This window comes from Passer montanus, unplaced genomic scaffold (assembly GCF_014805655.1).
Source record: "Passer montanus isolate IOZ18808 unplaced genomic scaffold, ASM1480565v1 scaffold1, whole genome shotgun sequence".
Classification (NCBI taxonomy): Eukaryota; Metazoa; Chordata; class Aves; order Passeriformes; family Passeridae; genus Passer; species Passer montanus.
In genome coordinates, this window is record NW_024356504.1 from 12,580,913 (window position 1) to 12,593,705 (window position 12,793).

Genomic DNA, 12,793 nt, shown 5'->3' on the forward strand with positions numbered 1-12,793 from the left:
AAATGCTGCCAGTTATGTGATGTAAATTTTTTCATCAACAAACTAAATCAGGATTATTGCAGAAGCTGCCAGCAAACAGCACTGTGATTAAATTTTTAAACCTGATGACTGAAGAGATGCCTTCTTGAGAAACCAGTGAACTTTTTTTAGAAGTGCGCAAGTCATGAAAATTACTCAGTGTTTATGTTAATAAGGGACAAAACCAAACTTGTATGCTCTATATATAGATAGTTTAGCTTGTGTAAAAGCCACTTGTGATTCCTTTGCTAAACTGGCTGAAGTCCCACAATAAAAATCAGTGCACAAATTATTTCAAGCTGCAGACCATATTAGATGGTTTTTCAATTACGAATTTTGTTTTAGTGCACCTAACGTACCATGAAATGTGAATAGAGAAGTAACATTTTCTTTTCCTACAAGTACTTGGAGCTGCTTTTCAGCTTGAAGACTGTCTGAGGTATTAATTACATTTTCTGTTATTTAAAGGTGGAGATTTCTTTCTTTCTTTCTAGGAAGTCAGTTGACACAAAATGCTCCTGCATTTCCCATAGTTCAGAAATCTAAAACTTAGTCTGAAAGATGATAAGTCCCAGTATTTCAGTATTATTCCAGCAGAACTTAAAATGAGGGGCAGTATATTGAGCCTTGTAGAAATTGACTCTGCAGTCAGTGTTGCTGTAACTGCTCATATCAAACGTAACTGAAAACACAGTATTTTCATCTGGGCTAACTCCTTTCTCAGCACTTCAGCACATTCTGAACTGAAATACTACATAATTGAAATTGCCTGAGGCATTTTAAATAATGTTTGCTTATATAACATGATGAATTGTTGAGGATAGTTATGCTTTTAAATTACTTAGAGGTGTTGATTGCATAAAATATTTTGGAGGTCTGATGTCAAGGGTAGTTAATATAAGAATCAAGCTCATTTGAGATAGGAAACCATGTGAATTATTTCACCAAGAACAAATACTTCAGCTAACTGGGAGAAATCACGCTAAGGTGATATTAGACATGATTAGCTGCTGGAGTGTGCTGGCATGCAGTTTGTTGTATTCTCTGTATTTACTCAGTGCAAACTCCGACCTAAAGCATTCATTCAGTGCATTCATTTCAGCTTGGGGAAGGAACCACACCTCAACTCTCTTGGTTTCAGGTTTTTTCCCCTTGCACAGTTCTCTGGTGACTCATTGAGAATTGTTTGTTTTTAAATGTTAGCAAGAGTCATTTTGGTTCACCAGGAACAGGGCAGCTTGCCTAGTCCATTCTGTTCTTTACTCAGATTCTACCTTAGAGTCAAATAAGAGCCAGAATTACTCTAGCCAAGTCAGGCTATTGCCATTGGAAAGGAAAATAAAATTTGCCTGCCAGCCTTCCCCTCTGTGGAAGAAGTAGGATAACCTCTTTTGGCTTTATGGGATGTGATACAGGCAGAACAGATCTGGTTCAGCTACTTCCATTCTTTTTGGACTGTGTTTGTGAGCATTCTGCATCTTATAGCTGGCAGCAATGCTGGACACAGGAGAAGAAACAGCTTGGACTGGTTAGAAGTAACATTTCAATGAGGATGCCTTACTGGAAAGAAATCCAGGTTGCCTTTTATATGAGCAGCTCTGCTGCTGTAATTGTTTTGAGTCTAGAAAGCCTCACAAATGTTTGAGTTTGAAAGAAAAAAATCATCTTAACAGCATGGCCAAAACAGCATTAAAGCTGAGATGCAAGTTGTAGTAATTGTGTTAATTCAGCTTCTCTTTTCTTCCAATCAAGAGCAGGTAATTAGCAGGATTAGTGATTTACCTATTGCAGTAGCCTGTTACAGCAGGGAGAACAAGGTGGCCCAATAGGCTTCATGCAGAGTTTTAGGTCAGCACTGCCTAAGATTAAATAGTGCCTTAAATTGCACCATTAAGGAGTTGGCCCAGATGTATACTTTCCCTCTTGTCAAGAACTAGGTTGACCTACAAGCCCTAAAAACTTCACTTAGGCTCTTAAGCTTGTGTTGGAGCTGTCATAAATGACAGAGAAAATAATTTTTTATTTTGGCAGTTAGAATATGATTAGAAAAATTACAGATTTATAGTCCCTTCACAATCTGATCTGCATTTTTTTGTTCCTGTAGTATTTGACTTTTATGAACGTTTAGCTCTGTGTAAAAGAAAAGCCAGCAGTATTCTGCAGGGATTGCTAGAGATTTAGGGTCTTTCAGTGTCAATCAGTATGGAGTCCATTGTAAAGCACAAATTGCATGTATGTTTTAGTTTAAAACTCAGGATACTTTAGGTTTTTAGAAACAGTTCCTGTAGTGTAGCTCAAAGAATACCCTGTCACTGATAAATCCATTTTGATATCAGTCCACTGGATAAATTTTAATGCTTTGCAATGAGGGGACGGATACTTGAAGCACAAGCAAATTCCTTGCTGCAAGCTTAATTGCAATAGTCTTAATTTATCTTTGTCTTAAATAGTTGGTGGAATTCTTTCCTGTGATGAGATGACAGTATAATTTCAAAGGGTTATCAGAAGGCTTTACTGAAGCTTAAAAGCACTGTCAGTTGTAGTGCAGCAGTTACTAAATTACTCATGGTCATGTCTGAACAATTCCAAAAGAAGCAAAATAGGTACATGAATGTCTAAGAGCCCAGTCAGCTGAAAATGTTGTTCTGTTTTCAGGCTAGTGATTGTAAACTGGGAGATAAGCTGAAGAAATTCTTGACCTGGTACACTTCATGTTTTTAATTTATTTATTATACAATAGCCAAATACAAATTGAAGGAGTTTGAACATTTGCTCTGAAGCTTCAGGTGATTAATACAAATTTCAAAATTAGTGTCTCAGATTTTCTTTTTAGTAGATATTCCTGTGTGGTGATCAACTGCTTAAACTGCACTAAGTCTGTAGGTGACAATCAGGAGGGCATCTCTGCCTCTTAATTGGAAGAACAGCCACATTAAAATGAACTCCTAAAGGCAAATAGCCAAAAGTCACTTAGCTGTTTGACAGCTGTGAATGTTTGGCTCGTAGTTTTCCCACTGCAGTGATATGGGGCATTTAGGCTCTTTAAAGGCTCCTTAGTTATATCACTGAAAGACTAAAGATTGATCAGTATGATAAAATCACACTAGAGTGATCACATTATCTCACCAATGTCAGAAAACTATTACTGGAGTTGAGAACAAAGAACAGAAAAAATTAGATCTCTTGATGGCTGATACTTTCTTCCTAAAGGAAACTTTACCAAGTAAAAGTACTGTTGCCCTTCTTGGATTTCACATACTTAGCTCACAAACCCTGGGTTAAGCTGTTTCTTGGTGCTGCACCATCAGTATTTTCAGACTGTTCAGAATCTTTGTGGTGATACCTGTGGAAAGCTAGTGACAAAGCCTGATTCTGAGTCCATCCCTCCAGGTAATAAAGTAATTTTAACATAAATTTTCCATTTTCCGGCTTCAAATCGCAGTTTGTCAGCCCTACCTTCTGGGGAGCCTTTTACGAACTCTGACCTCTGCTGGTCAAATGTCTCGGTCCAGTTTTGAGCTTAAATTTATTTTTGAGTTGTGGTTCCCTCAGGTGTGATGTTCTTTTTGCTCAAATCACTTCTCTTCTTGCAGGTTTAGTCTCCTAAAATATTATAAAGAATAATTGTATCCTTTCCCTGTTTTTCTTTGGGAAGAATAAACAAGGAAATCCTTAATCCTTGTTAATAGCCTAAGCTCCTAATTTCCTCAAATGTCCTGTGTTCCTTCTCTGTTTTTGGTGCATCCTGCTGGGATAGTGCTTTTGATACAGTTTTACAGGAGCCCTGTAATGTGGCATCAATGCTTTATTGTTGCTCTCAGACCACCTTGATGAGAGTGCCTTTTCCACAGCTCTTTTGCAGTAGGGTTTCATGTAGTCTTTGATTTCACAAGAAACTCATGGTCTTTCTCCCCTCTGCTGCTTCCAGCTGATGCAGTCGTTCAGAGAAGTGTCTATTGACTTTATAGGGCAGGGTAGTGGATTGGAGTGAGTTATCATGAAGTTCAGTTTATGAGCCCTGCACAAAATTGAATCATTGAGAATTTGCAGTACAAAACAAACCTTGCAGTTCGACTACCACCTTTAACTTTGTTACAGCATCTTTAGATTCACAAGAAAAAGATTATTGTAGAGGTTCTTACTCTTTGATTTAAGTATTTACGTTGTAAACCTGTTTTTTTCAGGTAATTTTGTATCTTCAAACATAACTGAAATTTTACATTTAAGTGTCTGCTGCTTTTGAAAACGAGGAAGTAAAATCTAGGAAAAAACTCAGTTCTGACTGGACTAAAATATCTACTGCCAGTTGTTCATGCAGCCATTGTAGTCAGTGGTGTTAGGTGCTGATTTATGTCCGTGCCTCATTTATGAGGGTTCACAATTGAAATAGGTGCCCGTATTTAGTGTGCTCATACCACTTAAAAAGTTAAGGGAAATATGCCAGTTCCTTGAGTAGAAGCTTTTGTGTGGCTTGAGGAAGAGTGTATTTGAGCTGATGATATTTGGGAGATAGCCCAAGGTGGACAAGAGAAAGGGAACCAAACTATATAAACGTTCTGTGTGTGATTCTGGAAGAAAAGAGACCATTATATCCAGTGACAACTGATAAAGTGGTGATGCAGCCCACAGAGGAATTCCCTGATTTAGTTAGTTTTCTTCTGTACAGAAGATGTCTTAGCTCTTGTGTCTATTTTCTCTTTGAACTGCTACAGCTTGCTGTAGTAAAATCTCAGTTATGCTGCTTGGTCCTAAATAATGCCATGCCATAGGTCAGTCTTCCTATTGAATGAGCTGAACCATATGCTTGGCATAAGATTGTATCTTGTTTATTTGCAGCAATGACAGATGGGTCTGGATTGGAATGAATAAGAGAAGTCCTGATTCCTTGGGAACCTGGCAATGGAGTGATAACAAACCAGTAAGTTAACTTTAATCAGGAAGTGTCACATACTAGGACTAGGACTGAAGTGTCTTTCAACAGATTAATAATTCAGGAGAAGATTGTGCCATGCAAGCAGATTTCCAATTAAAAACATATCTTTAACAAGGCTAACCTGATTTCCATCTCCATTATATTAAAATAATTTCACAGAAATGTAGTAGTAAACATCCAGGAGCTGGTGGAGAGAACAAGGTGTCTTCATGCCACAACAGAAGGGAGGGTTTATAAGCTCATTTCCTTGTCAGACTTTTCCAAAAATATCTTCCTCACTGTAATTGTTTTATTTGTCTGAAATTGTGAGTTCTTTCTCCTTCCCCCACAAAAAAACAGACATGGAGACTCAAAACTGAAGGAGTAACTGCCATTCAACACATATTTTAATAGTAATGAACATAATGGGACACCAGGTTTGAATGGTTATCTCTTGGGATTGCCACAGCAGAATGTTAGATGCTGATTCTTTCACCCTGTCACTCCTCCTGTAGGTAACCAGTGTTGTTATGCCACTCGACTATCTGGAAGATGAGTATGATACAAGAGACTGTGCTGCATTAAAGGTTAGTTTCAAGGTTTTTAGTAATGTATGTTTTTACTTGGAAGTACTTGGAAAAAATAATTTTTCCAGTTGTAAACTGAATTTAGGTTTAGATGTTTTGTTAGTATAATAAAAAAGCTGTAGTGTTCCTTTTATCAATCTACAGCTATTACAAACTTTCCCTTAATTAAGTATTTTTTGAGACAAGTTCTATGCTAATGATAACCTCTCATAGGACTTCTTCTGAACCCTTTTAACTGCAAAATGTTTTAGTAACAATGCTGTTCTGTATTGCATAGTGCCATAATATGGATCTCTTATATATTACATATAATTCTTAAGGGTGTGTCATGGAGTCTAAAACAAAAAAGCACAGAATCCTACGAGTAATTTAAAAAAAATTATGTTAGCTTTTCTTAACTGCAGATTAAGAAAAAAATTGAAACCTGAAGGGAATGCAGTAGCCAGGACAGAGCATATGTTTGTGTTTATTGTGTGTATTTCCTTGTTTACTTGTGAAATAGACTGCATGTTCTCTGTTGGTTTCTAATTTCAAATGTCAGACCTCAGCTTGATTCCTGATTAAGCTCTTCAATACTTAATTTAGTCCTGATGGCATGAGTTTTAAAATAGCCTTTAATTTTTCTGAGGTATCATCTGACTTTTTGCAATACCTACCATCCCTTTTAACCTAAATAGAACCACCTCTGCTTTTAGGATTTATTTGGGGAAAGGATAATTGCATCCCTTTCCTTCTGTTCACAGCCATTTCCCTCATTCACTTCTCCTGTGTTCATGACCCCAGACTGAGAATCTGGTCAGCATTATGCTCCTAAAATTTTAGACTCAGGAGAGCACTTTGAAGGGAATACTGTGAATATAATAACTTTCCTCTCCTGCCTGCTAGTTATAGACATGTTATTTCAGTAAATGATAAAAAATTTGCTTTACTGGAGAGATCAGCAAGAGTGAAGTCAGTTCTTCAAGCTTGATTGTAAGAAATAATTTTAAATAAGAATGATTGTTTCTGTGCCAGTTCAGGTGGTTTCTTCTTTTCAGCAGAAATGAGATTCATTTCAGGAGAACAGGTTGCAATAGATAATTTAATAATAAGCATTGATGGGAAACTGGGCACTACAAAAACCCTAAGAAACATTATTTCTAGAAAAAACTTCTAAGATGTTTGTATGTAGACTGACCCTAAGCCCTTTATGTAATTGCTTGACAGCATTAGCTGATGTGGAGAGTTATAGTTGATACAGCTGTATCTGCTCTTTTATTTACAAAATAAATTGTGTGACTAACAACACAGTAAAATACACTGAATTTGCCAAAGGACATTTTATTACAGTTTAATTTTACATTTCAAAGGCCTATGCTGTCCTAACTCAGTTCTCTGTTTCTGTTTGTATGCAGACCACACAGTTTTCACGGAGATCATTTTGGAGATTTTACTTCCATGAAAGCAGAGACCTTGAATTTTACTTCAGGCCTTTTGATTGTGAAGCTAAGCTTGAGTGGGTCTGCCAGATAACTAAAGGTAAACTGCAGTTACATCCATCTGTTCGTATGAAGAGTTAGTACAATGAGTTGTAATTACTGCCACATAATAGAAACTTTGCAAACAGTATTTTATTGTTTCCTCTCTGGACTGCTGAGAGGACAGTACATGAAATGTCTCACTGATGTCACATACAAACAGATGTACACTTAGATCAGAAACTGGCCCTGAGGAGGATGCAGGATCACTGTTCTCATATTCTTTCTAGTCCCATGAAGTAAGAAGTGGTTTCTTGTGTGGTGATATAAGCCACTGAGTTGCAGCATTTGTGGACTTGACTTAAGTAAAAAATATCACTTTCTTAGTGATATTTTTAACTAAATCACCACATGTATTTTGGGTGTACAGTTTGCTTCAACCTTGGGTCAAAGCCTTCTTCTGGTAAAACTGATGTACTAGCTCCTCATTGTAGTGAGGAGTGGGAATGCAAAAGAATAGCATGGCATATCTGCACAGATCCAGGTTTTTTCATGCAGTAGGAAATGTAATCCAGTACACTTACATTTGGGTTGTTGATTGAAAGGTGTCTTGGCATGAAACTTCCTTGTTGGGGTGAGATTCTGGTAGAAATGCTATTTTGATGCTTGAGAGATGAAAGAACCACAGATGTGTAAGATGGAGGTATGCACTACTCCCATTAATTTTATATCAGCTAATTTTAAACTATTAAACCCATGTATGATTTCTTTTTTTTTCATCATGAATACAGAGAAGTATGAGTACTAACCAGCACTTCTATTATTGGTGGCCACAGTCTTGTTAGAAAGTAAATTCAGTGACTTTTCCTTTTTTCTTCCCAACAGGTAGCACTCCAAAGACACCGGAGTGGTATATACCAGGTAATTTGACTTATTTTGTATTTTTCCACTATGTTGTAGTGTTGTTTATACTCATTATATTTTATTAGGTTTGTTACATTGCTACTGCAATACCTGTTTCATTCCAGAAAAGGTTATGACTGATAGAATTTGATTTTGAGAGACTTCAAAATGCAGAGCGTTGACTCCTCCCAGTGTCAAATTGAGATTTCTTAATAAATTCAGAAAAATAAAAGATTTGTATTTCAGAATTCATTTCTTATTCATGTGATATTTCTTCTGTGTAGATGAAATTGGAATTCATGGAGCCCCACTTGTTGTTGATGGAGCAGAGCTGTGGTTTGTACCAGATAAAAACCTAAGCTACCAGGAAGCTATTGCCTACTGTCAAAAAAATGATAGTGATTTAGCCTCTGTGGAGTCTTACCCAAAACTCAGGACAATACTATCTCAAATAGAAAAGGTAAGGGGGTGTAATCTATTTTCACAGTTACTTTCCCTTGCAGGGAAATTTACTTGCCAAGTTTTCCAATATAAGAAAATGTTAATCCTAATTTCTTCTTTTTCCTGTTGGCCTGAATGGTTTTCAATTGTACTTAAAAGGAAAAGATGGGATAAAAGAGAATTATTTTAATGGCAGTCTGGTAAAAGGATTTCTAAATTTAAAAGTAGATTTTACAACATGAAAAAAACCACAAAACTCTCTGAATGGTGAAAAAGTGTCATAGCAGGACCACCATGCTTGCATCCCATTGTCTGCAAATATTTCATTAACAATTGTGCTAGTTCTTAATTCTGTACACAGGACAACATATAGTTTTTCACCTGGTGAGAGGATTTAATTAGAAGTGCCAGATGGTCTGATAGGCTTGATGGAAGGGGTTTGTGTTGTTCATGGCATGAAAGTACATTCTCGTAAGGCATCTGAGAAAAACATGGCAAGTTTCAGTACCTCTGTGACTAATTTTGTCACACTGTTCTATGTTTGGTAGAGTCAGGAGCTCTTTCTGTGTGGGTTGTAAAATAATGGGTTTTGTTCTTTACTTCCACAGTTATCAAACAGCGAACAGAAGTGGTGGCTGAAGTTTATTGATTATGGCTACAGCTATCATTCACCGTATGTAGAATAATTATGAGATGCTTTGTTGTAAGCTTTATTTTGTGCTTTTTAGGAATTGTTAACTAGAGTAGTTAATTCATAGTAATTTTATTGTAACTGAGTTAGTAATCCATTTCTTGTGTGTGTTATCAGAGCCTTTCGATTTTGGGCTGTTGGGCTTAGGCATCTTAGTCTTGTTGTGTGAATCCTTGAAATATGTGATCCTAGTAGCTAATGTATTCCCTTGATCTTTGAAATGTTTTTATTGGGATTTTGGGCCAATTTCTGTGTTCTGTTAACATTTTGAGAACTGACTAAAAAAAAGTGCCCAGTCTGTTGACTCTGAGGATTGAGGAATACCCAAGAACAGGGAATAGGAAATTGGTTTAAGACATCACTCTTCTAGTTAGGTAATGCCAAAGTCTTGGAGGACTTTGAGTATGCCTTGTAGAGCGGGGATGACTCGCATCAAATCTTGCATCATTCCCTTGGCTGCAGAGAAGATTCACTGGCTTCTTACAAGGAAAGTCCTTCACTTTCCAAAATACTATAGCAATGCACTATTGTGAAAATAAAACCAGAGCTGTTTCCTATTCCCTTCACTTGTCGTGGCAATGTGCTGTGATTGCAGCATGGTGATAAATAATCTCATTCTGCACATGACAACACAGTTAATTTGGGCATGGTACATAACTGCTGAACCTACCACATATTTATTTCTAGCCTAGTTTGTGTAGGGCATCTAGAAACAGTTAATAGCCAAAATTTTTATTTGCACTGACATTGTTGCTATCAGACTTTCTCCATGAAGGTCACATTGAATTGGAGATTAACTCTGAAATATTTATATCCAGTTTACAGTTATTTCCACGCTTCCATGATAGATTGCTGAGAGATTGCTGGTATATTTCCAGAAAGAACTGGTATCGAGGTAAGGTTGATTTTATTTTTCACCCCCTCTGCTATTGTTGTGGTTATTTAAAAAGAAAATAGTAGTAATTCTGTTCTACCCAAACTCTTTTATTAAATGCAGATTGATACCAAATTAGGAGTGAATGGCTTCTTCATGATAATCTGATTGACTGTTGAACCATTTATTACTTCCTCATGGTAGAAGCCATGGTAATATTTCTTAATGACCAGAGACAAACCTGAATTCAAATTAAAATTTTTTAATGATAGCTTGTCACTCTTTTTACAACAGAAATTAATTAGGTGAAATCTGCTTTTGGTGGCTACATTTTTGTGTTTATGCCACATATTCTGTGCTCTGGAGTTTGTCTGAAAGCTGTCAGTTAGAAAGGTTAACTCTGTACTTGCAACCGTGTACATATCTGGAGACACAAATTCCATTAACTATTGGAGTCATATTGTAAGAGATAGACAAAGTAATGAAAAGGCCACCTGGTGGTACTTGAAGTGTATTGCTTCCTTTCTTCAAACTTACGTTGAGGAAAATGCGTAACCTCCAGAGAACAAGAAGCTCCTTCTGTCTTCTAATGTTTCCATTTAAAGCATGTTTCCCCCATTATTCAGTGGTTTGCTGCTGAACTGTTTTCATCTCTGTTAGCCAAAAATTGCTCTAGACCAGGAAGTCAGTCCATTTATGACTACAGGAGTCTTATAAAGCAATGCAGGTCAGATGCACTCATATAGATGTTAAAGGATTCCTTCTGGCTTTTTTTGACAATTAGGTGTACCCCCTTTGCCAGAATACAAGGCCTCATATACAAAATCTTTTTTCAATAATATTCTGTTTTCAAGTTCTCTCTGCCTATATGAAGTGCTAATATCTTTGCCAGAATACAAGGTTAGTCCTCATATACAAAATCTTGTTTCAATAATATTCTGTTCTCAAGTTCTCTCTGCCTATATGAAGTGCTAATACTGGAAGTAAGAGTAAGACTCTGGATCTTGAGGAATGTTTTACTACTGTCTGATATAAATAACTTATGCTTGCCTTCTGCTCTACTGCTATTTTTAATGCTTTCAATTGCAGTAGTTCACTGTGGTTGCACCAAAAAGGCTTTCCCTTCAGATTGGTCTTTGTCATGTCATAAAGTATGGAAAGCAACTGGAGTGTGATAGGCATTACCGTAACTATTTTTTAAAACTTCTGTTTCTGCAGACTACCCAGTTAACTGTAATGTGAAACTGCCCTTCATCTGTGAAAGAAATAATGCCTCCTTACTAGAGAAACATGATCCCAGTTACCGCCCAGTCAGAGGAGGTTGCCCTAAAGGCTGGCATCAGTTCCGGAATAAGGTACAGAGATAAAAGGTTCACCATCCTTGCCTATTCTTCACAGTCCAGCAAGCTGGAAGGCCTTTCTAAAAGAAAGGAGGAGGTAGCCTCTCTGTTGAGGAATAGACTGGAAATGGACTTTGGAAAACTAAGTATAGTGATTAAAGTATAATCTCCTCCCCTTTTTGTCCCTTATTCAGCATTGATAGTTTCTTAAATTCAAAGCATTAATTTTCAGATTGTTTTGCTTTCCCATCACCACACATTTAGGTCCAAGAACATTGGTTTTACTGTCTAGTCTTTGGCTTCTACTTTGATTAAAGAGAAGGATTAGAAAGGGGGAGGATGAGGTTTCTGTGGCGGAAGCATGTTGTATTTCTTCTGGAGTAATCATAGACAGGCAGCAAGTTGGCAGACACTATTTCCCTGAATGAGTTGCCTGAATGACTAAACTGACTTAAGTTTAGTAAATTAGTGAGCAGCTTTTAAGAATTAACCAATAAGTCAGAAACCATAGTATTATTAATTATTTTTGTGCTGTGTTTTAAGGCAGTCATCTAAAGTCTTAGTGAGACTCATTCCTGTCATTTGCTCCATTTTACTCTGTACATATACATGAAATCTGCACATTACATTGTGCCAAGGTTTGCAAACTTACTTCACATCATTGCAGAATAAACCTTGGAGTTCCCAGGTAGTTTTTCCCCAAAGGTAGCTTATTACAAGTTGCTGACCATCACTATCTGACTGCAGAGTTCATGTGTGAGTTCTCATTCCTAAAACAGTACATGATTCTGAGGTAGCAAATAAGAATTACTGAATATGAGTGGGGAGTTAGTCAGGGGGATCATTTATATTTAGTTACTCCTCTGAACCAAATAAATGTTTGCAGTTAGTATCAGGTCCCTTGCTTTCTTCAAAAACTGGTTATATTTTATTGCAGAAAATGAGAAGTGAATTTTTAGGGTTGGTTTAAGATTTTGGTTTATGTCTTAGGCAGAATGGCATGATGAAAATAATTTTCATTATATTTATTTTGCAGTGTTTTCTAAAGATGAAACCTGAACATTTAACATTTAATGCAGCTAATGAAAAGTGTGTAACTTTTGGAGGCTCTCTTCCATCTATCTCAGATCAAGCTGACCAAGGTATGGTGGTGAACTGGGGCACTTTAGTATGCAGCTTCTCTTCTATATTCAGAACAGTTCTGCTTAAGAACTTGAGCATAAATCACTTGGTTATCTGCAGGCATACTAGGAGCATTCTAAAAATCCAGGACTGATTAAAAATGTGTTGTCTGTTGTTTACATCACTGGAAACATAACATGGAAATGCAGTTACCAGATATTTGAACCAGTTTGAAGAGCAGCTTCTCTATATGATCTTAACCTGTTACAAAAAAGAAAAAAGTTGCAAAACCTTGCACTGAGAGTTGAGCATAAAAGGGTCATCACTGAATGAAGAATTGTTTGGCTTTGAAAGGTAAAATATAACTGAGACTGTAGACTTTGCACTGTGAAAAAACACCATCGAAGTTCCAAGAGAAGCTCAGCTGTGCGTGTGGGAATGAGGTGGC

At 36.9% G+C, this 12,793-nt stretch overlaps 1 protein-coding gene across 1 annotated transcript in view; it reads left to right on the plus strand.

Annotated features, from left to right (window-relative positions):
• Window positions 1-12,793, plus strand: part of LY75 (lymphocyte antigen 75) — a 61,681-nt gene that overhangs the window by 31,976 nt on the left and 16,912 nt on the right. The window contains exons 18-26 of the mRNA XM_039701295.1: window positions 4,855-4,936; window positions 5,446-5,517; window positions 6,912-7,035; window positions 7,860-7,895; window positions 8,162-8,337; window positions 8,927-8,991; window positions 9,828-9,904; window positions 11,102-11,238; window positions 12,260-12,365. Coding sequence (XP_039557229.1) covers window positions 4,855-4,936; window positions 5,446-5,517; window positions 6,912-7,035; window positions 7,860-7,895; window positions 8,162-8,337; window positions 8,927-8,991; window positions 9,828-9,904; window positions 11,102-11,238; window positions 12,260-12,365 — 875 coding nt within the window. The remainder of the gene's footprint in view (window positions 1-4,854; window positions 4,937-5,445; window positions 5,518-6,911; window positions 7,036-7,859; window positions 7,896-8,161; window positions 8,338-8,926; window positions 8,992-9,827; window positions 9,905-11,101; window positions 11,239-12,259; window positions 12,366-12,793) is intronic.